Source organism: Python bivittatus, unplaced genomic scaffold (genome assembly GCF_059951505.1).
Source record: "Python bivittatus isolate LINGU-HERP-01145 unplaced genomic scaffold, Pbiv_v1 ctg000700_np1212, whole genome shotgun sequence".
NCBI classification, from domain to species: Eukaryota; Metazoa; Chordata; class Lepidosauria; order Squamata; family Pythonidae; genus Python; species Python bivittatus.
In genome coordinates, this window is record NW_028277098.1 from 76,539,401 (window position 1) to 76,564,391 (window position 24,991).

At 36.3% G+C, this 24,991-nt stretch overlaps 1 protein-coding gene across 2 annotated transcripts in view; it reads right to left on the reverse strand.

The window, feature by feature from the left end:
* PIGU (phosphatidylinositol glycan anchor biosynthesis class U) overlaps nucleotides 1-24,991 on the reverse strand; it is a 28,829-nt gene continuing 3,838 nt past the window's right edge. The window contains exons 3-12 of one of the 2 annotated variants that reach the window (XM_088154388.1): nucleotides 24,876-24,935; nucleotides 21,158-21,220; nucleotides 19,676-19,785; nucleotides 15,496-15,596; nucleotides 14,080-14,177; nucleotides 12,915-13,069; nucleotides 11,140-11,283; nucleotides 8,210-8,334; nucleotides 7,117-7,259; nucleotides 1-1,632 (exon numbers count right to left, since the gene is read on the reverse strand). In XM_088154388.1, coding sequence (XP_088010514.1) covers nucleotides 1,519-1,632; nucleotides 7,117-7,259; nucleotides 8,210-8,334; nucleotides 11,140-11,283; nucleotides 12,915-13,069; nucleotides 14,080-14,177; nucleotides 15,496-15,596; nucleotides 19,676-19,785; nucleotides 21,158-21,220; nucleotides 24,876-24,935 — 1,113 coding nt within the window. In that variant the 3' untranslated portion in view covers nucleotides 1-1,518. The remainder of the gene's footprint in view (nucleotides 1,633-7,116; nucleotides 7,260-8,209; nucleotides 8,335-11,139; nucleotides 11,284-12,914; nucleotides 13,070-14,079; nucleotides 14,178-15,495; nucleotides 15,597-19,675; nucleotides 19,786-21,157; nucleotides 21,221-24,875; nucleotides 24,936-24,991) is intronic. The other variant, XM_088154389.1, reaches the window with a different exon arrangement.

The following is a 24,991-nucleotide window of genomic DNA, read 5'->3' on the forward strand; positions in this document are numbered from 1 at the left end:
AAGATTTTTCTTTATTTTTAATTCCGTTTGAAAGAGCACTTAGTAAGAAATACATTGTAAAAGAAAAGAGTATGTATGACCTGCTGAGTGGCTTTGCAAAAAATAACAGATGGCATATTTAAATCTAAATTCAGTGCCTCCCAATCTTATCTCTTCTGCTCATAGGTAAAAAAAGTGGAGTGTGTAGGCTTTTTCTGGGAACTGGGAACTTGGTTAAATCTTGCTTAGCTTTCCTGTCAGAAAAACATATTGTTGGTAAAATAACAGAGAAAGAAATCAGGTATGGCTATGTTAAGTTAGAAAAGTTTAAAATAGCAGCAAGTACCATATATACACACACATATATATATATCGCAGAGAAGAAATCTGCCCAGACAACACTGAAGATAGATGGAAGGGACCAGCATCTTTGCACAGCCTTTTTCTAACACCATCACATTTGATTGCTTCTCTTATCAAGGAATAACACTTTGGATGCAATTTATAATGGTATGAGTACTGTAAAGGCTTAGCATCATATGGAAATACATTGCTCTGATTTGGAGAGAAGTTAAAACGTTTGTGCTTTCTGATTTTTGCCACAAAATCAGAAAAATGAAAATACATATTATGCTCCCAAAATTGAATGATGGTAGGAAAGACAGAGGAATTATTTCATGCACCTCTTAAAAAATGGACTACACAGCCCACCCATGACCATGTAGGCCCATGTGCATTCCACGGGAGAAGGGAGGGGGGAAGGTTTCCTATATCACACGATGTTAACCTCTCCTCCTTAAAACCATATCCAAATGACACAGTGGCATCTCCACAGGGAGAGGCACTATTTTCTCTTAAAGGAAGGTGAGCAAATTCTATCCACCTCATGACCCAACCCTAATCCTGACCTTCATGACCACTGTCTTTTAAAATCTGGAATTTAACTCTCCATGTCTGACTGACTGATTCAGACTAGTACTAAATCAACCATTTTTCTAAAGCATCATGTTGCCTTGTATCAGGCCTTCCAGCTTCTAGTATTAGCACAAGAAGATCCATGTATCTGGCCATTCCCGAAAGACCGCTGTAAATTTAGGCAGGTAAATGAACAATTAGAACAAAGGAAGCAAAGCTGCAAGAACCAAACAAATGCATATTATTTGTTTCCTGGAAAAAGTAAGCTCTCAACAGTGTTCCCAGAAATTATAATCATCATCAACAGCTACTGCCTTGCTTCTAGGTGCAAAAGCTCACCTTGGTTGTCAATCCCAATGCATTTTACCTGATGAATCCCAGGGACTGTTGACTGGGGTTCACAGCAACATTATGGCTGGAGGAAACAGCCTTAAATAGGGATACAGGATACAAATGTAGACTCTTCCATCTTGATCACAAGCTCTTAGTACCAGGATTAGAGTATTCCCAAATGTCAGACCATTCTCCATATGCAAAATAATATCTTCCAAAAATCAGGCCCCCACCCAAGTATCATCTGTTTTTCATAAATGTCTATTCCTCAAGTCATGTCAAATGCCAGGATTATTTGAGAACCAATACAGGGTCTGTCCTATCTTTTCTTATTAAGTGGATTCCATGAGTAAGGTAGTATTCCCTCTGCAGGAAGGCATAAAAATAATCTGAGATGAGAAAAATCTGCAAAAGAGAGAGAGAGGGAAAAAAAGGTGACACCACTTCCTTCAAAACAAAATGATTACATTCAAAAGATATTGTAGACAATAAGCCTTACTCCTAGGTAGGTGTATACAGGTAGCAGTATAAACAATATCAGAATGATTTATGGAGATGCGGATTTACTTCCCCAAGTAATTACCTACTTTGTCTAAAGCCAGCTGATTGGATTATGGATCATATTACCAGTCAGGAAACCCCAAGTTCCCAAGTTCAAATCATACTTGTACCATATCTCTGCCATTAACTCACAAAGTCTCCTCCAGCCCTCTCCCTAAATGTGTAGCACAATCTATATCAGTGTTTCTCAACCTTGGCAACTTTAAGATGTGTGGACTTCAACACCCAGAATTCCCCAGCTGGGGAATTCTGGGTGTTGAAGTCCACACATCTTAAAGTTGCCAAGGTTGAGAAACACTGATCTATATTATAGGCAGGACTGGCACCAAATTCGTTCTCATTAAAACTCTCCCTTTTGGAATCCCTCTGACATCTGCAGTTTTCTCCTTCCAGAGGAAAATGCAGCCAATTCATAGCTACCTGCCATTACCAAAGGGTATAAAGGAAAATAGATATCAGTCTCTTGGATCCTATATTTCTTTGCACACACGGTAGAACAACATATTTCTCAAAAATAAATTTGAATCAAGTCCTAGGGCTTGAATGAAGCCCTAGGGCTCTGTGCTTTATCTAATTCTTCCTCTTCCAATTAATACCCCAAAACCTGGCCCACACAGACCACTCTACCTGAAGGTCACCAAAAGTAGTACCAATTTACAGTGGTGCTTTAAAGTTTGTGAACCCTTTTGATTTTCAGTATTTCTGCATAAATATGACCTAAAACGTGATCTGTTCTCCACACAAGTCCTAAAACAAGATAAAGAGAACCAAATTAAACAAATGAGTCAAAAACATTGTGCCTGTTTTTTCATTTATTGAGGAAAATGTTCCAAACCTACATATTTCTGTGTGGCAAATATGTGAACCTCTAGGATTATCCATTGTTACCCTCCCTAGGAGGGGTTGACCAACCAAATTCACACCAAAAGCAAGGCATGTAACACTCTGGGAGGTCTCAAAAAATCCCAGGTAACATCTAAGGAACTAAAGGCCTCTCTTGCATTGGCAAATGTCAGTGGTCATGAGACCACCATCAGGAGAATCCTGAACAACAATGGTGTGCATAGCAGGGTTGCAAGGAGAGAGCCACTACTCTCCAAGAAGAACACTGCTGCCTGTCTACAGTTTGTGAAAGACCACGTGGGTAAGCCAGAAGGCTATTGGAAGAATGCTCTGTGGACAGATGAGGCCACAATAGAACTGGTTTGGGCCTGGTTTGCTACCTCTGCACCAGGATGGCTTGCCATAATTGTGTCAGGTCTACAATGTTCAAATCCCAACAAAGAAAAATCTCTTGAAACTCGTGTTAAGTTCAAAAAGAAATTCATTTATTGGAACATACATGCAACTCTAAGCAAAGCATTGCTAAAACTAAAGCCCACATCTTTTTCCCTCTACTTTTACCCCTTGTACTCCCCCCTCATTCTAGGCACCAACTTTGGTTCTCACAGCAGTGCGACCTTGTATATTCTTAACCCCGATAACACTTCGTCTTCCTGGCCTTCGACACTGCACCGGCTCTGTCTTCTTTCACTCCCCCCGCCCCGTTAAGAATGGCAGAAACAAAGCAAGCAAAACAGACATTGACTACTCTAATAAAACAGGCCTCTAGTTGATTAATATTTTGATTGCTGCAGGTTCTGACAAATTGATGGAACTATGAGTTCTACCAGCAAATTCTAAAGCAAAATGTCAGGGAATCTGTCCATGAACTGAAGCTCAAGAGAAAATGGGTCACGCAGCAAGACAATGACCCAAAACACACAAGTCATACAACCAAAGAATGGTTAAGCAGAAGAAAGTTAATGTTTTGGAATGACCAAGTCAAAGTCCTGACCTTAATCCTATAAAAATGTTGTGGAAGGATCTGAAGCAGGCAGTTCATGCGAGGAAGCCTATCAACATCCCTGAATTGAAGCTGTTCTGTTAAGGAGGAATGGACTCAAATTCCTCCAAGCCAATGTGCAGGACTGATCAACAGTTATCAGAAATGTTTAGTTACAGTTATTGCTGCCCAAGGGAAGCACCAGTTACTGAAAGCAAAACTTCACATACTTTTGCCACACACAATTATGTAGCTTTAGATCATTTTCCTCAGTAAAAAAATGAACAAGTACAATGTTTTTGATTCATTGTTTAATTGGGTTCTCTTTACAGTATCTAGTTTCAGCACTTGTGTGGAGAATAGCTCATGTTTTAGGTCATATTTATGCAGAATTATTGAAAATTCAAAAGGGTTCACAAACTTTTAAGTACCAATGTATATAAATACATCTCAATGAGTGATATTCAACTAAATATTCAACAAAAATTTAAGATCTATGTTGCATTCTATATATAAAAACAACAGAAAGCTTTTGAAGACCACAGTTAATTTCATAATAAAAGTGGACTAATAAATCTTTATGCCAATAATACATTTGTTACCTTTTAAGATGCCACAAGAGTCTTAATGATTTTGCTGCAACAGACTAATATGTTTGCCCTTAAAGATGTTTACAAAGGCCTGAAAATACTTTCACAAACCGAAACTGAGTGAAATTATTATGATAAAAGCGGTAATTCCACTATTCTGCAAAATAGGAAATACTGAAATATTTTGCTTTCCAAGAAATTAATGGGCATATTCTGCATGTAATGTTCCATGGTAATTTCTGTTCATTTGTGGGTTCTTTACAACTAATTTTATTTAGTCTTGATTTTCAGCATTATAACCTAACCTAAATAGCACATAATCTCACTTAACTCGAGAATAAGACCTTTTCAACTCAGCAGAATGTATTTCTATCTAGACATGGACCAGAGTGAATTGTAAATATTTCATTGTCCCCTCACCCAGCCCATTACCATTGCATCCTGTGGTTTAGCAAGTTCTCTCACTTTTGGTTGCTAATTACTCCAGTGATCCATATTTTCCTTTCAGTCTTCTTATTAATTCTTTATGTTTAATGGCTGGCTTACTTTTAACCCTTGGTGAATCAGAAAAAGTGCAACAGTTTTGTTTTGTTCAACAGATACATTTTTTTGAGCACAGGGGAACTGGGGACAGCGACTATGCACAATGCCCCATTCATGTCCTCCCAATACACTTTCCCTCCTCCTTTTGCTCTCTGACTCCCTTATGTTTGGCAAGGAAATCTGAAAGAGAATTAGATTTCTGGCTTTGAGGATCCTGATAAAACATTAGATCTAAACTAAGAAACTGTAATTCATGGCTTCTAAATTAGTCAGAATATGAAGCCTTGATTTACAGTTGATTTCTGAATCATCATTTGTTGGGAAGCTATGAATTGCAGTTTTGGATATGAATGTTAACAAGAATACATGGTTAACTGTGATTCCTGCCTTCTTTACTCACTTGTGCAAAGGAAGGAGTAAAGCAGCTATATATTGGTGTCTTAAAGATCTTGTCCAGTTCTGCATATAACAATATGACTTTGTATAGATCAATCATGTCAGTTTGTATTCTACAGAGCAACCTATGGACCACTGATGACCCATATGGGTGCTGCAGATACTCTATAGTATAGATGCCAAAATAAAAAAAAAATTTTTTTTAAATGACCAACATCTTGCAAGATTGTCAAATGTTCTGAGATCTTAACATTCTTGTGTAAAATCATGTGATAATTTGGTATTGTCACTCAAAATCTTCAAAATTTTGATCCTCCCAGGGTTTGGGACATTTTCAATTTATATTTTTAAATTAATTTTATTAATAGGAGCTAGTGAAAACAAGTTCTGCATATGCTAATATAGTGGTTCAGACAAAGTATCTGATGACAATGTAGTGATCCACATAATGAAAAGTTTGAGAACCGCTGCAATGGACTATTTCTGTAAGATATCAGGGATTTTTTTCCCTTTGCAAGCCCAAGAAAGCTCATTGCCAATAACAACCTGAGCCTCAGAGCAATGCTCCCTTTATGATATATGTTGAAATGTGCCAATCAGTTATAGGGGACAGAAAATCCACAGTCAATATTGTAAGAATTTTTTTGAAATTAGTGGGAGATCAACAAAAAATAGAGGTTCAACTGCTGAGTTTATAGGACTAAAACAAGACATGAAGAGAAATTTGGAGTAACAAAATAGATCCTTAAAGTGAACAGATGGAGCTATGAACAGATGGTTTAATCTACAAGCTGACATTTCCACTAAAACTGTAGATTAAGGCTTTGAAATGTTCAGCATAAGAGGAACAAAACAAGATGGGTAACTCCATCACAGTCAACAGAATTATGTGCTGCAAAATTGCACAACTTAGGTCAGATCCACTATAGCCACATCTGTAATTTTCAGTTCCATATCTATCACTGCAAATGATCCTCAGCAAAACTGACCGGTTGTAGTAGAAAATATAGATTTTATGTAGCAACACACTTCATTACAATAAACGTTAGTGTTAACCGCATAACCTGCAGCAGTGCCACCTCCCTTTTCTAATCATCAACCATTAAAGAATAGGGGAGCACTATGAAGAGGACTACTGTAGCTGCACACTGATGATTACTAAGCAGTGCAAGAGCAGATGGGTCTAGGAAATTGGCAAGGCGGTCAGGAAATTCCAGCCATGACAGAGAAAGCAGCTGTCATTCCAATCTGCCAAGCTGAAAACCAAGTTCTCAGGCAAGTAATATTCATATAAGAGAATGCTGTGTTTTGCTTTTCCATTTTTCCCACAATTCTAATAAAATGTATTTGTTATAGGGATTTAAGGCAACAAGATTTGCAGCAAACCGTATGTTACCAAAATTACACCATGTATGCGATGACATAATCATGCAATTGCTGTGATTATGTATTTAAGTCAGAGCAACTCATAAGACTATGTAAGTCATGGCCTTTGTGTGATCATAACATCACATACATCATCATTTGGACACACACCCCTTGGCCATCTCTGCTGATGCCCATAATTTGGAAACAAAGCAAAAACAAAAAATATAATCCAACAACACTGACAAATATTGTGAAAGATGGACATTAACTAGACAAATTATATTAAAAAACATGCTGTAGAAAAATTGTAATATAACACATATAAACTTACTAAATTTGGTCTAATCATTGGGAAATGCAAGGATCTACATGGGCCCTTTACCAAATGAAATCCTCTTTATCTCCTCCTCTAACCCTGGAAAGATTTACAGTATCTTTTCTTGTGGATATAAAAAAAAGCCAAGACTCCAAGGATGTACATTTTTATGTCTAGTACCATAGTACTTTTAAGTATTCATGAAACATAACAGAATATAAAACAATGGTTAAGACTCAAGGAATTCATGAGGGCTACTTAACCCAAACCCAACATTTTGTTTCACTAACCTGTCCTACATTGAATGTCAATGTGATTGCATAATAAAAATTGGAGTTTGCACTTCCTGCGTAAATCCAGAGATGCCATAAAACTGGGAACAGCAGGGAGCAGACAATGAGTACACAGGAAAGGATGAAGACATTCCGTAAGACTGCAACAAAAAGCAGAGACATCATAAAAGCTGGTTAACTGATACACTAAGGCATTGTTGGCTTGTCCCATCTTAGTTAGAATGGGTGGCAGATACTAATTTAGAGGGTGGATCCAGAAGCAGCTGCTACAGACATCCCTTTCTTAGAATCAGTAATTAACCACAATTCCTGCGGGGGAGGAAAACTTTGACAGGTTTATTTGTGCTGACTTCCCAACTACACAGATCCTGCTTCCAATTCCTGGACTGAAGCAGGTGCAAACTACAAAATAAAAGGATATCAGAGTACAATAAGGGTGGGTGCTGGGTGGAAAGCTAATTCTGGACTGAATTCTTCCTGTTCTAAAATACAGTCGAATATTTTATAGAATACTGTTTCCCACCATCCTTTTAAGATGCGCTACTTAAGCCAATACTTGATCATTAAAAATACATATTTAACATTGATAAAGTACTTTAATTTACTTATTTATTTTCAGTTTTATATTTTATAACAGCAACAAAAAGATTCCCAAGGTGATTCGTCAATATAATAAACTCATAAAACCCCACACTATTCTCTGAAAAATCTTATGTGATGGAGGAGTTTCAGATAAAGAAGGAAAAATGAGTAGAAAACATTGCTCAGTTTTCATGAACAAACTATTCACATTTTTAATTTGCCCAATTAGTTGGAAATGAGAGTCACTATTTCATGAAATTAACAGCTGGCTGCTATATTTGCTTTATTCAGAAATGTATCAAGAAATCTGGAGAAACCAGCTACCGGAAGCAGATTTTAGAGCTCTCAAGTATGGAGAAAATGGCTGAGGCCCAAATACTTTTAAACCATAGGTCCCAGTTATGAAAGATCATGATATCCTACTAGATATTCCATATTTTTTCTGGCTCATTGTCAAGATGAGAACCATTATGCACAATTCCCACATTATTAATAATACAGAACTTACACTGATATAGGTGGCTCCAGAGAGGGAGGAAGGCCATGTAGAGAGCAATATCACCTACAGTTGGGTAAGACTTAAAGATGGAAATGATGGCCAGTTGAACAAACATGAAGAAGATGGGATGTTCCCTAGAAAAGAAACAAAAAAGATTTTAAGTAACTGGGTGACAGAGTGGATGCTGTTCTTCCCATCTGTATATTTTATCAGCATTAGAAATACTATATTTCTTTGTTATTACCATCAATTACCTTTAATGTATAGCATGCAGAATATGGAAATAAAAGGTAATCGAGACCTGTAACACTCTACTAAACAACCCTAATATACTAGACTCTGTTATCTCTATCACACATTTGAGCTATAAAATCTTTAGTCTAGGCATACAACAGCCCTCCCTAATTTGACATTCTGAAGATTTGTGGAATTGCAGCTTGGGAATTCTCCTAAGAATTCTGGAAGTTGCATTCACAACAGATCTGGAATATGCTAGGTGGGGGAAGGCAGGGCTAGAAAAAGCAAAAAGTAAAATAAAATAGTACGGCCAGTTCTTTCACCCAGGTGGTCTGCAGTTCAAAGTCATTCTAAAATGGATTAAGTAAACTAAATATATTTATTAGGGTGAGATGTCATTGGTGTCACTGTAAAGGTTCCTCTCCCAGTATTAAAAATACAGAAGCCATCAGAGTCTGATCTATTTCATGTATGGATGATGTATGCAGATATCTTAGTCTGAGAGAGAACTGAAATTTGAAAACATTACAAAGCTGGAAAGTAGTTTTGGATTATTTCAGTGAAAGTCAATTAAAACAAGCTCTTTGGTATTAGCTCGTGCTTGGAGGAGATCAAGCCTTCAATCTGTATAACTTTTCTTCTAACAGTCATTATTGCCTTAAAAATTAAAGTGCTGCCATATCCTCTTTCACCACAGATTCAGAAGAGACTGGGTCAATTATAACTATGATGAGCATAACTGATTAGGTGAGAGGTGAACACAAATTCATGGAATAGTCTGGCAATGCCCTATTAATCATAGCTGATGAGAAGCTATGGTCTGAAAAACATGGCTTGAAAAAGACCTAGATTGATACTACAACGATACAATTTTACACTGCAACCACAGCACAGGATCACATGAGTCCCTGCCACATTAGCCTTTGCTTCACAAGCACACACGAAGGGAAAAAGCATGGCATAGTTGCAGCTAAGGGGACACAATTAAGTTTTAAAGATATCACCTAACAAGGGAGAAAACGAGATGGAAGCTTTAAGGTGTTATGTAATGAAGAAAAATCTGCTAGGCTTTGCTGCATAAGGCTGAATGCAGACCCCTCACTGGGAGGGTTGAAATTGAGACAACAAAAGTTGTTGAAAATATGATTTAATTGCTGACTTCTGGGGAAGAAATGGCAGACTGAAGATGGCTCCGCAAAAAGCGGAGCCAATGATTGGTGGAATAAAGAGCCGGTGAGTAGACCGGCTCTTCGTAATTCCTCTCCGGACAAGGAGAAGAGGTTGCCCACAAGAGCTGCAGACAGTTGCTCCTCACAAAGAAACTGCAAGAAAGCAATTGTCAGTGGGTTTAGAGCTCTGGGAGACAAGAGAATAGCTATCTTGCTCAAACCACGGGTGGCGCCTTTAAGGACACTGGGTTCGTATATTTCCTTTTCTAATCACTTCTGGAAATTGCTTGTTAACTGCTTTTTAGCTATTAGGAAACTTTGGATCGACAACTCTGAAATACCAGGTGAGTTTCCTTCAATCCTTAGTGAAAGAATATAAAGTTGGTTTATCTGATCAAGGTTAAAATGGATATGTTGTTATCTCTGGTAACCCTTTTGCTGGATTATCTTTAACTCTGATCCCTGGTAACCTTTGAACGTTTGCTGACATCAGGAATGAAACAACGAGGCTTTAAGGATTTGTTTATAGATAAGAGATGGGATATGGGAAGAAGAGATCATTTGTTGTATTTTAAGAGAAGGTGATCAGTTACTAAAATTGTTTATACTTGTGATGAAGGGGGAAGTCATTTCTTTATATATTTCTTTTCTCTTCCTTTACAATATTATTTTTTCCTTTTCTATTTTTTTTCTTTTCTGCACCTTCTATTTTTTCTTTTTATTCATTTCTTTTTTTTTAGTTTGTACTAGTTTTTATCTTTGCAATTGTAATTTTTAATAAAATTATTATTAGAAGAAAGTATGATTTGATTGCTATCATTAAGACAGGCACTACCCAGGCAAATCATGATGACTGACATTATCCTGACTTGTTCTGAGAACAGTCAATGAAGATTCCATTGCTTTCCTAGGTGGCTTCTGCCATGGAGAAGCTGTTTTTCCAATAAGGGGAAGGTCCCCTAGCCTCCTGCCATAACACTTAATCTACTCTCTCATGACAAAAGAGATAGCTATTAGTGTTTATAATATTTCTGGCATCTTCCAAACAGACTTTCAGGACTGCAGTTATTACTGATACAACTATTAACCCTGGCTCTTTATAGCTCTTCTTTTTAAAGAAATTGTGGACAGAATGAAGACAAAGGTAGTAGAAAAGATAGCTATCTCTATATAAGGCCATTAGCCTATAAAAGTGCAAATTCTTAGTAAGAAAAACTATATTGTTTAAATTATTTTGAATCAATTCTTGAAAGTTTAATTTTTAAACTAAGGCTAATCATTATGTATAATAATTTAAACTGGAAATTAGGATAATAAAGTATTTTATTCAGGACTGGTACTAATAATAACTGATTTAAATAATTATAATGGATTGATTGCCTGGATTTAAATGATTCAAATTATATAGTACTTGTTATGTGATGTCTATTTCCCCTATATTGTATGGTGACTATCAAATATTACCAGCAATTAATCTGAACTAAACTAACATGCTACAATTATGCAAATAAATAATGTCAAAAAGCTGCTTACTTTAATTTTAGCGCCAAGGGAATAGTGTAGAAGAAGACGTTGATTTGAAAAACACAGACAAAAAAGAGACTGAAGTGTTCAAACATTTCAGCAAAGAAGTACCAGAAAAGGCCAACGTTGGGTGTCAGGTCTGGAACAGAAAGGCTGAAATTGACAGAATATCTTCATTACTGAATTATCTATAACTTTATTTATAAAATTATAACCAGATTCACAATTAACTTCCAAAAGATGACTGTTAGTATATTCAGAAAACACACCATAAACAGGAAAAATGTTTCTGCTCACTACAAAGACTTGCATATGAAATTAAACATAGGGATTTTAAAGGTACCTTTAAGATACCCTTGTTTGTTAGATTTATATTCAGCCTTTTCTTCAGGAGCAAAAGGTAGTGGGCAGAAGGTTCCCTCCTTCCATCTTTCCCCAGATCATCTCTATGAGGTAGGTTAGCTTGAGAAAGAGTGATTTACTGAAGAAACTTCCCTAAAGCTGGAAGGGTCATATACTTGTTTCTTTTTAACTCTGATACAGACTACAAGTTGTTCAGAAACATACTCAGCCTAAGCATGACAGCTCACAGTGACTCCAAGGATCTGAAAAGAGAACTTATTGAATTCTGAACTAGTTTGCTGCAGGAAAGATGAAGGATAAGCAGCCTAGCCAGTTATTGCTCTTCTCAACTGCAAAATATATTTTGTCAATCCTTCTATCATATCTAACAGAAGGAAGGAACTAGCATTCATCTGAGAATGTCTTTGATGCTTATATAAAAAACATAAGTCACTATTGCTTGCTTTTTTTTTCACAGCAAGTTTCTTTTCCTTTAACAATTTTATTTTGGCGTTTGGAGGGTACTTATTAGTAAAAAAAAGATATTAAAAACTCTCAATCATAAATAAAGGAGCAGAAAATAAACATCCATATTCAGTATTCTACCACAAAAGACAATAATATACATAATATATTAGAACTATCATTTAATACGTTTGGTCATTAGTAGCTCAGAAATAATCTAAGATCATGCTGATTTTTTTCCATGGACTAAAACAAGTTGCAAGACAAATGTCAGCAACTACATTTGAGTCGTTTCAACAAGATGGGAGGTAACAAATTTGATAAATAAATTTTTTAAAAAAATAAAAACTATCATCCAAAACTAGTGACAGCAATTTGAAAATCATAACATTATGTTGTTGTTTTTTAACTACCCATTTTTACACTGACATGTCTGGGGAAATCAATGCTCGGAAACATCCTGAAAATTCAAAGACACTAAATGGACAATGTAGTCCAAAGCACAGCACTACACAGACCTTCCTACAAACTATTTCTAACAAGTGCTAATCTAACCTACTTTCCAAAAGCCACTAAAGATGATTCTTCATCTTTTATATGCAGCTTATTACTTGCACTGTTGCAGTAGTGAACACACCTTTTCTCATTCCACAGAATTTAAGCCTTGAATGTTTTAATCATCCAATTCACACCTAAATGTCAATACAGCTTAATCACACTTCTGCTTATCTGAATACATTAAACACTTCCCAAACCATTCAGATAAACAAAGTTTTACTATTTAACCAGAATTCTGAAGCAAGAAATTTCCTAATTAATAAGGCATTGAACAAAACCAAGTATTTTAAAAATAGAAGGTTTTATTCAATCATTTGTTGTTGTTGTTTTTGGTTTTATACTATGGACCCACGACTTGGCAAAAAGACCTTTGTCATATATGTAGGTGGTTACAATGCAGACAAACAATATCTACTTACATGAAACCATAAACAGATGGAATGAAATCCCATGAATTCAGGAGGAAGAATGAGAGGCAAATTATCACTATAAGACTTCCCAAATATAGTCCCGCATATTGTACGGTATACAACCAGAACTCTTTGCTTTTCATTTTGATTGATATGAACTGACGCTAAGGAGGGAAAAAAATTAGCACAAAATATATTTTTAAAAAGGCTATATGTAATTTCTTGCAAGCAAAAAGCATGAGAAAGATTTCTTTAAATTATTTAACACTTCTACTTCTGATAGAAATGAAGACATTAGAAGAAAAAATGCTACAGGAAGATTCACTTTCAAGCACATATAAAAATCAATAAACTATTGTGCATATGATTGCATCTCCTTTCCTTCATAGCCAGCTTGATCTAGGTGAAGGAAACTGTCTGGATAGGTCTAGAAAATGAAAATCCATCTTTGCAGGAAGGGCTGGTGCAGGATATCTTGAAGGAGTTGATAGTGGATCCACTCTAGATTCTTCAGTTCTTAACTATTTTATACCCACAGTAGTGTCCCCATTCTAGGAAAAATGCTCAAGAGATTGCTGCCTGTACATCTAGAGATGCAAATTATGCACCCCAATCCAATCTGGGTTCGGGCCTGAATCAGCCTTGGTTGCCTTAATTGACTGAGCTTCATGGGAAGAGAAAAAGGTACATCAACCCTTTGGATTTCCTTGATCTCTTAAGGACTTTTGAAACTATCAACCATGGTAACCTTCTGGATTGACTCTGGATTAGGAGTTGAGAGAACAGCGTTAGAGCAGATCCTCTGCAAGGCTGTATTCAGAGGAATGGGAAAGAGGTAAGTGAAACAGAATCACTGCCAATTGCAATGTTCTTCTGGACCTGATTCCAGAAAAATAGCTGTCAACAGTAGTTCCCTTGCATCAGTGAGATCAGCATAGATAATGCCTTACATATTTCACCATTTCCACAATAATTTTAGTCACAAGAGGTAAGATCTCTGATCCCATGAAGATGACCTACAAGCAATTTGCAGTTTGCCTTCTCATTCTAGCCACCAGCCTACTAGCAATCTTGCAAATGCTAACAGCTGTGCAGTATTAGCAATTCATGGTGGCTAATCTTTTTATTTACTGAAAACATTAAAAAGAAGCATTTGCTCCTATAGAATAGATACCTGTAATAAATAGAGAAGTGCTGGTGCAAACAAGGTAAGAGGGTACAGAGATTGATATGTTGCTAATGCCAGAAATATAGCGCTCAGAAAGGTACTACCTGCAAAATACAGGGAAAAAAGTGTAAATAGCTAATAACAAAAAGCTTCTGGGCCAATGTGAAAACATAATCTCTTAGCATTTGCAGTACTTAATATTTACGGTAGGTCCATATAAAATGTGGGCTCGCAGAGATTCTGAGGAGAGACATTGTGCATTCTGTACTAACCTGTAAAATCCACACATGTTGGTGCCTCAGTCATAAGGCTGTAATGTTTTAATATCACAAAAAGGCACCTGCTGCACTGGTTTCCCTCACCAGTTCAGCACAGTAACTCTAAACTGAGAGCAAGTGGTCTTGGTGCCTGGATGTGACCTAAGCCTTAACTGCATTAGGCTTAGCCATTAGGAACAAGTGAAGACATGACAGAAACCAGGATTTTTGTAATGATGATATCTGTATTAATAACAGTTCTTCCCCTTCCCATTCAGGCAAACAAGAAGAACAGTATAATTAAGATTCTCTTGTGGTCCTTATGAACATTAATACAATTGCGTCACTTCTAAGGAAATCTAAGAAATTTATATGTCCCACATGCAAACATAGGCCTGCAGCAAGTATAACTATATTAACGTGTATCACATATTCTCATTGAGAGGAAATTGTTTTAGAAGTCTATGCATCCCAGGTGATTCTACTGAACTTTGCATTATTTTTCTATTTGCTTGTTTACCCAGAACTATATTTTTTTATGTTTTAGCAGAACTGCCACACAATTGTAATGAAAATGGCTCTCAATATTCCACTATTTAAGATGTGAAAGAATATCCTGAAAGTAGATGCAGATTGCTGTTTCAGAATTAAAAGCCCATATAATCCATTTGACCAAAAATGTTAGGCAGAAACTCAAAACAATTAAATATGTTTATAAAAAGCATTGTTTTGCCAACTGCAACATGCCAGTGAAACATGGAAGACAATGTGGTGAGCGGCACAAAGACTTTCCACCAGCGCTGCCTATGAAAGATCCTTAGCATTACCTATCACAATTGTGTTACCAATGGTGAGATCCTATAAAGAAGTAACTCACATTGGATACAGGACATTGTGATAGAACAGAGGATAAGTTTTACGTCCTCCAAATCAGCATCATGCCAAAACCACAATCAGCTGGACACTACCCGGAAGAAAATGGAAGAGATGCAGACCCCGTACAACTTCGTGCAGAACATTCCATGAAAACTTGTAAGTTGCTGATGTCCCATTGGAACAACCAGAAACAACTGCAGCTGATCAAAAACGTTGGAAAGAACTTGCTGACCGATGTGTACAGTAGCACAAGGGGATCTATTACTACATGAAAAGCAAAATGCATTACCTTTTATTGTTGCCAAAATGAAGAATGCAATTATAGCATTGTTGATGGCACAGGTGGATTTTGCTACACAAGACAACACAGTGTACGGATTCAACAGGTAACTGAAAAAGAAAAGACATCCAAAGTTCATATATATATGTCAATTACTTCTTTTTCCTTTTCATGAAAAAAACATAATAGCCTTACTAGATTAAGCCAATCTTAGCTTACTCTAAAATCTTAGTCCAGCATCTTCTTTCTCAAAATGGCCAAGCAGATGCCTCTTGAGGTGTTTACAATTGGGAGGTAGAGACATACTCTTCTTTCATTTTTGTTACTCTGCAGCTGGTATTTGGAGGCATGCTGTCTCAATCCATGGGTAAGATTGAGTCTCAAGATTAATAACCCTTATTAATCTTGATGGATCTGTCTTCCATGAATTTATCCAATCCTGTGACAATGAATTCCACAAATTAGTTGTGTGCTTGTGAAGATGTGTTCTCTTCTGTCTGTCCAAAATCTCCTCCCAATCAACTTCACTGGATGAACCCCAGTTCTAGTGTTTTGAGACAGGAGGAAAAACTTGACTTTGTCCACGTCCTCCATGGTTTTATACACTTCAGTCATGTACCCCTGCAGTTGTCTTTTCTCCAAGCTAAAGCATCCCAAACATCCTAATCTTTTCTTATAGAGAAGATGCTGGATCCCACTGAACAGTGAGGGTTCTCTTCCAGCCCATTTCTTCTTTGAACACTTTGCCCCTTTTCATCACTAGCTGATAACCAAGGCATGTGCAACTGCAATTATTCAAAACTATCAACATTAGATTAAGAGCTACTTGGGGGAGAAATTTGTCTTTTTTGTTTAAGTTGCTCTAAGTGTGAAAGTGTGAAAACTACCAGGCAATTCAATTCTGGCATCTCATTTTGACCTCTGGGATGTAGAGGTTTTATCATGTAAGCGCTGGAATTCTGTCAAAAAAAGTATTGTTCTCCTAAATCAAACTCCTATATTTCCCAGCACTGCCCAAGATGGAGGAAAGGGAAGCATCAGAGAAGAAAAAGTACATTTGTAATACAGTCCATTCAGAAAGACAATGATATTACACAGGAATACATACTTAGCCAATAGAAAATGTAAGGTGTGCTTCAGAGAAGAAAAACAAAATAAATCATTGGGAAAAATGAATATGAAATAAATACTCTGCCTTTGAAGGACTGGACTGGTATCTTTTTCATATTAATGTGTTACAAGCTTTTAGGCTGACATAATACAAGTGTTTTTCTCCTTTTCTGATGTCTTGTCTAGTCACCTCTTACCTGACTAAGGCTGTACCCTTATATACTGAGGTTGTCTTTTTGAATGCCATAGGACTTACTTGTAGCGCGGTATAACACACAAAATCTGTTATACTCTGAACTTTTCAGAGCTAGAGAGACCACCAAACAGTGAAGGCTAAAAGGGTTGTAGCCAAAATGAGCCACTGAAAATGAAGGAGCTATTAATTTTGAATGGGAAAAACTCTGAGGCTTTCAGAAAAAATGAAAAAAAAAAAGCTAAAAATGTCAATCCCATCCACTAAGGGAAAAAATGAATATTGAGCATCTTTAGTAGACAGCATTTCCTCTTATGGGAAATGAGGAGTGTATAAAATCTTACTGTAGGAATCTTCTGATAATATGCATTCTAGGCTGAAGAGTGGGGTATAAATTAAAATAAATAAAGCTTTTCTACTTAGAAAGCACTAAAAAGAGTAAATCAGTACAAAAGAAGTATATTGGGATGGTTTAGTCATACAGAAATGCATCCAATCACAAAATCCATATATGAAGGGCGAGTGAAAGGGTTGAAATGAAAGGAAAAGACAAGCAAGCTATGGTTGGATGGAGGTGATGACCCTCAAAAAGAAGGTGAGGCGATGCAATGTATGAAGAAGTATACAGACATACAGGTAGTTCTTGACTTATGACCATTCGTTTAACAACTGTTTGAAGTTAAGACGGCACTGAAAAAAGTCCACACACTTACGACCATCACAGCGTCCCCATAGTCACATGATCAAAATTTGGGCACTTGGCAATGAGCATGTATTTATGATGGTTGCAGCGTCCTGGGGTCATGTGATTGCCATCTGTGACCTTCCCAGGGGGCTTCTGAAAAGCAAAGTCAATGGTGCCAGATTCGCTTAACAACCACAGCAAAAAATGGTCGTAAAATTGGGCATGACTCACTTAACAGTTAAGTGAGCTTAGTGACAGAAGTTCTGGTCTCAATTGTGGTTGTAAGTCAAGGGCTACCTGTTAGTAGAAACAAGGATAGTTTTCAAGGACAGAAAGATATGGAAAGGTACAGTAAATGGTGTTGGTGTAAACTAGATTTCTTTTTCTCTTATTTCCTGCCTGTAATTTCATCTGCTTGGTACTTCTTACTCTTTTTCGGTGCTCTGCATAATACTTGTTTTCCCAGAAGGCAATAGTGTGTGGGTAGATATGTATATAAGCAAAAGAGCAGACACACTCTGATCAATAGGTGACCTGCCATTTTGGCAGATAAAATGTAAGAATAATCATTATCTTTATAATAACGTTTTCAGGAATAAAAGTGAATGTTCTGGATCTTTCAACAGGCAACTGTATGCCTAGACATTTGTTTGTCTGCACAGCTCCATTTGGGGTTTTTAAGTTTGTTTGTTTAGTTGGTTGGTTTTGGTCCCTTTAAGTCAGCCTTGACTCCTGCTGATTGTCTGGACAAGTCCTTGCAGTTTCCTTGGCAAGATTTCAGAAGTGGTTTGCCATTGCCTGCTTCCTAGGGCTGAGGGTGGTTGAATGGCCCAAGGGCACCCAGCTGGCTTTGTGCCTAAGGTGGGACTAGAACTCATGGTCTCCCAGTTTCAAGCCTGATGCCTTAACCATTACACCAAACTAGCTGTCTTATTTGGGGTACAGATCCAATTTAAACAAATCTCAAATCCGGAGCTGACTAGTACCCCTCAATCACTCAAAGTCATAGACTTCTCAAAATGCAAAATAAGAGGCACATTATCTTCAAAAATAAAGTAAATGCTCCTAAGCTTTCTTTATAAGGAAGATAAATCAACTAGTTTCCAATCTCTCCTGCACTTTATCTTCTTAACCAAATCATAGATAGCTTGACAACTTGAACATAGCAGCAAACTATAATGTAAGAAAAAAATACTTAAGATCTTGGAAGATTGTCTGTGTGCAGGCATTACATAGTATTTCCTTTAAAAGAATGTTCCAATTAGCATTAATGAGCATTTTGCTCATTAGTTAGGGTAGAAACAAGAAAGTTCTCTGAATTTAGCTCACCTGGTTAAACTAAGCTGAATTCTGATTAAGAGCTCATAAAATAAATCAAACTGGCATAATTCCAAAATGAAATTTCAAGCTCTTGCTGGTTAGGTGTGTAAAGTGAGATATCTTGTTTCAAGCATCAAGATTCCTTCACTCCCTGCTGCATTGCCAGCTTAGTATCAATTCAGTCCAGTTAGAGGATAGAAATAAAACTGACCTTTCACCACTGACTGAATTGAAATATAGAGGTAACAAGTATTTCTTATTTTATTTTGGAATTACTGTTTTATTTAAAATGTCAATTACCATCAACACATCTGGACATACATTAATATATCTTCTCTGTACATTAATTGTGATGATATATTACCTCAACCTATTTCTAAAAAAGAAAGAGAAGAAGATGACGACCAGCAGCAAGGTGGATGGACTCAGTTACAGTGGCAATGGGTTAGAAGAACTGAAAGACCAGGGATAGGTTAGGGATAGATCATCATGGAGAAAATCTATGTATGTCATTGCTAGGAGTCAAAAATGACTTGATGGTACATAATCAGTAAAAAAAAAAATGTTTCAAAGAGTTTCATTTTTCTTCTCATATCTTTCTAGATTATAATGTGGTATGGATGTTTTGTTTATAATTGTAAAGCATCTAGAATATGATAGGAAGCAATGAGCAGGAGCCAAACAATTTCTTGCAAAGGCATTTCCATTTGCACACTAAGGCCCCCAAGCCATAACTTCATGCTGTTCCACTAGTCCTCAAACTGTTTTCTATGGAAGGAGGACACAGACAAGCACTACAGTGTTAACCTGACTGTAGCCTGAAGCAATAATTAACAATCCAAGTATTAGAAGCTTTACATCTACTGAAAAGCAATACTTACAACAGTGCTACTTTGAGAGGAATATAGTACATTTCCATAGGAGTCTGGATAAGCTCAGTTGCATCAGGTGCATATTTATCCAGTTCTATTAGCAGTTTTTGCTTTTTAAACTGAATAGAGAGAAAAAAAATATGTAAGTACAAAATAATGTATTTGTTTAGCAACTCTACCCATATTTATGGTGGTGCCTACAGGAAATACTTATCTCTGTGGATTGTTACCCAGGTTTATAAATTCAACATTTACACCAAACTTTTTCAGCTTGACCTATTACCATTACATATGCCCTGATTTCCTTGCAGATATAATGAGTTTATAGATGAAGATAAGTTGCAATGTATAGTAAGGTGCAGCATATCCAACCCACAACTGGACAACTTAATCATGCCAGCTGTCTTCAACATGTTGCCTAACATGTATTTCAAATAGTCACTGACCTGTATTATTGTGTCCTCTGCTTGTGACTATGCAAAATGTGTTCCTACCATCTGTCTAAAACTTCTGTCTGCAGCTAAACATAAAAAATTATCCTAAAACAAGCTGGTTTCTCCAGTTGCTAAGAATGGAAGTCATAGACAAACAATACAGCAGAGGGAAGGGGAGGAGCCTGCTGTTATTAAGAAGCATATTCATGACCATCCATGGGTTATGCTCATCTTTCATTCATTAGTTATTATTTATGTAATTTAATTTGTAATACTATTTAATTGGCAATGACTCAGGGCAGTGTACAATAAAATCTTAAAATGTCATAAAAATAATAGAGGATCAATGCCTAAATAACAATAGAAAAAATTAAGACTGACATTCAAATGGGTTCACAAATTGCCGAGGCCCAGAATTTGCCAAAAAAGCCAAATTTTAACATTTTCCTGAAGGTGAAGAGGGGAATGCTCTTCCAGAGGGCAGAAGTAGCGATATAAGAGACATGCCTCCAGGGTTCCACAAGATGGCATTGATGGGACACAGAGCATGCCAACCCTGCCAGATCTTATGGGATTGGCAGAATATATGCAATTATATTTTAAAGGCTTTGGTAAGAATTCATTAGTCTTAAAGACAACTTAATTAGCTTTCCTCTGCAAAAAAAACCTAGTCTATCCCTTGTTCTTGAATTAAGGACATACCCTTCAAAGTTACTGTTCAGTCTAAAACTGGAAGTGCTAGATGTTCATTATGGATTAAAAGCAGCTCTGCCAACAACTGACACAGGAAATTATTCAAAACAGTATTTTGAATGGAATACTGTTCACTGCAAAGCAGCTCCAAGTCAAGTTAAGCTGTCTGACTAGACCAGCCTTCCCCAGCTGGATACTCTCCAAATGTGCTCTGACAACTCCCAGAATTCTCAGCCCAAATAACCAATATGTAAAATGTCAGAAAAAGAAAACATTATTTAGAAAAGAAGCTGGGAAGGAGGTAACAGTATGCAGAAAATGCAATGAAAGTAATATAAATAAAAACTGGCATTTATCTACTCACCAAAACTTTGTTGTAATCCTGAACAGCTAAATAAAGGGCTATAGCCGTCAAAATATCTGTAAGCTTGAAGGAAAAAAAAATCAAAAGAATATCAAAACACAGGTGATTTTTTTTTTTTAATGTGACAAGGCACACTCGTACTTTTATTGATAAAAAAGTGATGTTCTAAATTAACATCAGGGCCATCTGAACAGTTCAGTGTACAAATACTATAGTTAAACAATCCCCCGGCTATGTGGGTTAGGGCACAGCAGCCATGGGTAGAAGCAACCTCTTCATAGTAAGGGGCTCCACAAGAAGGCAGCAAGGAATTAACTCATTTTTATTAGGCCTCAAAATACCTTTGCCACAGAATATATTGCTGGTAGTAGATTTATTTTCAACTGACGAGCAATGGATTTTTTATATCCCTGTGGCTAAGTGGTTGCTATTTCAGTTAGTTATGAATGGGTGAATACTGTATGTCTATAAAAGGTGAGATGTCCTGGCTCCAATATAAACACCTGTGGAACTTTTCTTACATACTTGAATCGACAAAGACATTTCTTTAGCTAATGTGCTCCAGGATATTAAGTATTAACCCAAAATACTTTTGGAAGAAGAACTGCAGTAATTATCAAGAAATTATACTACAGTTTCTTAAACAATTTCCAATCCCTTGGATAATTATTCAGCAGTACAACTGCTTGTCCTGAGTGAAACATCTGGGCTGCAAACATCTGGTCAAGCCCTAGATGAGAGCAAAGGTATAAAGCTACAGATCTGGACAACCACTAGAAGGCAGCAAAGAGACACAGAAAACTCTGGCTGTATCTCTCTGTTGCCAACTAGCTGTCATCCAGATTTTTGCAGCCCAGATGTGGCTGCCCTATCAAAAACTTCCATCGGTATGGAAAGGTACTCACAGAGCGCATGAAGGTGAACGATGTTGCTGTACATGTAATGCCAACCAATTTTTAAATATTTTGTTAAAAAATTACACATAAAGTATCAATGTTATCCTAAACATGTTTATTCAAGAATCCTAGTGAGTTCAATGAGATCCTAATGAGTTTAGTGAATTATATTTACTTACTGTGCTTAGACTTGCAGCCAGACTCAGGTCTTTAAAAAATATTTATCTTAAGTCACAGGAGAATAATTTTCATACTAAATGAGCACAATATGTTGCTGAAATAGCTCACATGCAATATTTGCCAATTAAACAGCAGCTGTTTTGTTTGAAAGAGACAATCATTATAATCACTATAACCCTTCACAGTACTGCTATATGCCTGAAAAAATATATTGCACAATCTCCCCTGCTGCACTGTTGTTTAGAAAAATGTGTTCCATATACTCAAGAAATCAAGGAATAAGCTCTGAAAAGAGAGCCAATTATTCAATGGTTGAAAATTAAAACATTGAGGAGGGCAGAGCTGGTGTCGCGGCGATACGGCGGGCGATCCTGGGCTCCCAGGATTGCAGTCGATATCTCCCCCCCCGGACGGTCCCGATGGACCTAAGCCGTCCCGTAGAGATGGCGATCGCAAAGGGCGCGTCCTGCGGATCTCAGGGATGCCGCAAGTCCCAGATTGATCCCGGGAGAAGCTCTTGAAGCCGGCGGAGGAGAGGCAGCCAAAAATGGCTGCGAAAGCCGGGACAGCTCCAAAGGAAGAAGAAAGAGAGGGGTGTCAACCGGGTGAGATGGACCTTTATTATTCAACTATTTTTAGAGAACACCTTAAGTAACTTAAAGAGATCTTTAAAAGTGAAGAAAAGTGGATTAAGCGGCAAGATTGAGCCTTATAAAAAAAAAAGGGGGGGGAAATCTTTTCTTTTTAACTTTCCCTTTTTAGTGGAATTGGCAAGATGTTTTTCTTTTAAAAAAATATATATTCTTAACTGGATTGGCTTTTTCTTTTCAATACTCAATAATTCTTTATCTTAAGCTTTTTTTTTTACTAAGATTTCTCTATTGTTATAAGAAATTTATATTTTTTGATTTTGAAATGGGGAAAGTGGAGTTAAGAGAAAGTAAATGAAAGAAAGTTGCACTGCCATCTAGAGGCTCGACATAGTGCCTTTTTTCTTCCATTGTGACGTATGCTCAAGGACCCTGCGCTTTCTAAAAAGATAGTGGGATGTGCATGTTTATACAGGTGCCATCCGAATAACTATAAACAAGAAAGTGGAGTTGAAAGCGACTTTGAAAATATCAAGATGGAAAGTTTGAGTTAGTCACAAGAGCCTTGATTAGTGGCAGTAGCTCTTCTTTCTGCTAGAAGCTCTGCTTTGCTCTCTATTCCCCTCCCAGTTGGATTTTTAAAGAGACCTAGCCTTTTCCCTCCTCTTCTTTTTTTTTCTTTTGCTTTTTTTTCTTTCTTTTGGCAAGAACAAAGATAAAGAATCCTTTGACTCAATGAAGGTTTATACAAGATAATAGACTATACGAGAAACACAATGCAGAAAAAGATTTTTAAACTATCGAGGATGACTATAAAAAACTAGAAGAAGAGCTGCAGAAATTCCCGCAAAAAAAAGAAAAAAAAGATATTAAAGCTAAAATGGACTTAATTAAACATAAAACAGGATCAATGGAAAAGGAAGAAATAGCACAAGAAATCAGAAACATTAAACAGAATTATTTTGAGGCTTATAAACTGAGAATTAAAAGGGTTAATCAACTGATAAATGAAGAGGGACAGACTTGTTCTTGGTACTGAGGGTGAGAAAAAGATTATACAAGATTATAATGGAAAATCGTACTAAGAGAATGCATAAAAAGAAGAAGTAAAACAATATTGAAAGAAACTACTCCAGATGCCTAAAGAAAAAACGAGGGGAATACAACAATGATGGAACTGACAGAAGCTTCAAAAAACAGAATGTTTGAAAGGACATTTATTATTGCTTTCTCTTATCCAATAATATAGAAAAAGGAATAAACAGCTAGATGTTTTGGGATATTGAATGAAAAGGGTGAACTTAAAATTATGCAAGCGCTGGAATAAAGTATAAAACTGAGATATATAGTTAAAAATTGTATTTGATTGTAAATGTTTTAAGAGATTAGACTAAAATTCATACATGGTTGGATATAGTAACATATAGATTTTAAACTAGAGACATTTTTGTTGAAACATGTAGTGAAGAATTAAGTATGTTTTGATAGTGGTTAGAACTGTAACTTTTAAGAATTGGAAGAATGAAAAAGTACCTATGCAGGAGGAAGTTATTGAAAATTATGGAATGTGCAGAGATGAGTTAAATTGAGATTTGAAATTAGAGTAAGAAGATAAGTAATTTTATATGACACGGGATTTGTTTTATTAATGATTGGATGAGAAAATATAGTAATGTAATGGATTAGGAAATTTTACAATAGAAATTTGATATTAATTATTATGTATATACACATATAATCGATAGATGAAAATGTACTACTAATCCTATTGAAAGTTAAAATTTCTTGTAATAAATGATTCTATAGACTAGCTATGAATGATTAATAATTGTTAATTGATAAGTACACAAGTATATTTTGAATAGATGATATGAGAATTTAAGATTATGAAAGGGGCACCAACGAGTTGGTAACTGGTTGACACACGGTATAAAATGGAAGATGTTTTTTTTATGCCTTTCTATGTTCTTGTTTGTTTATGTATGTTTTGTGTTTGTTGTAAAAAATAAAAAAAAAAATTTTTAAAAAAAAGAAAATTAAAACATCACATACCATAAATACCAGTTCAGCATAATCAATCAGGAAATGAAAGAGGTATATTATAAGAGGCGTCTAAGAAGAAAAACAAAGAAAATTAATTATCTTAAGCAACCTGTCTTTAGACAAAA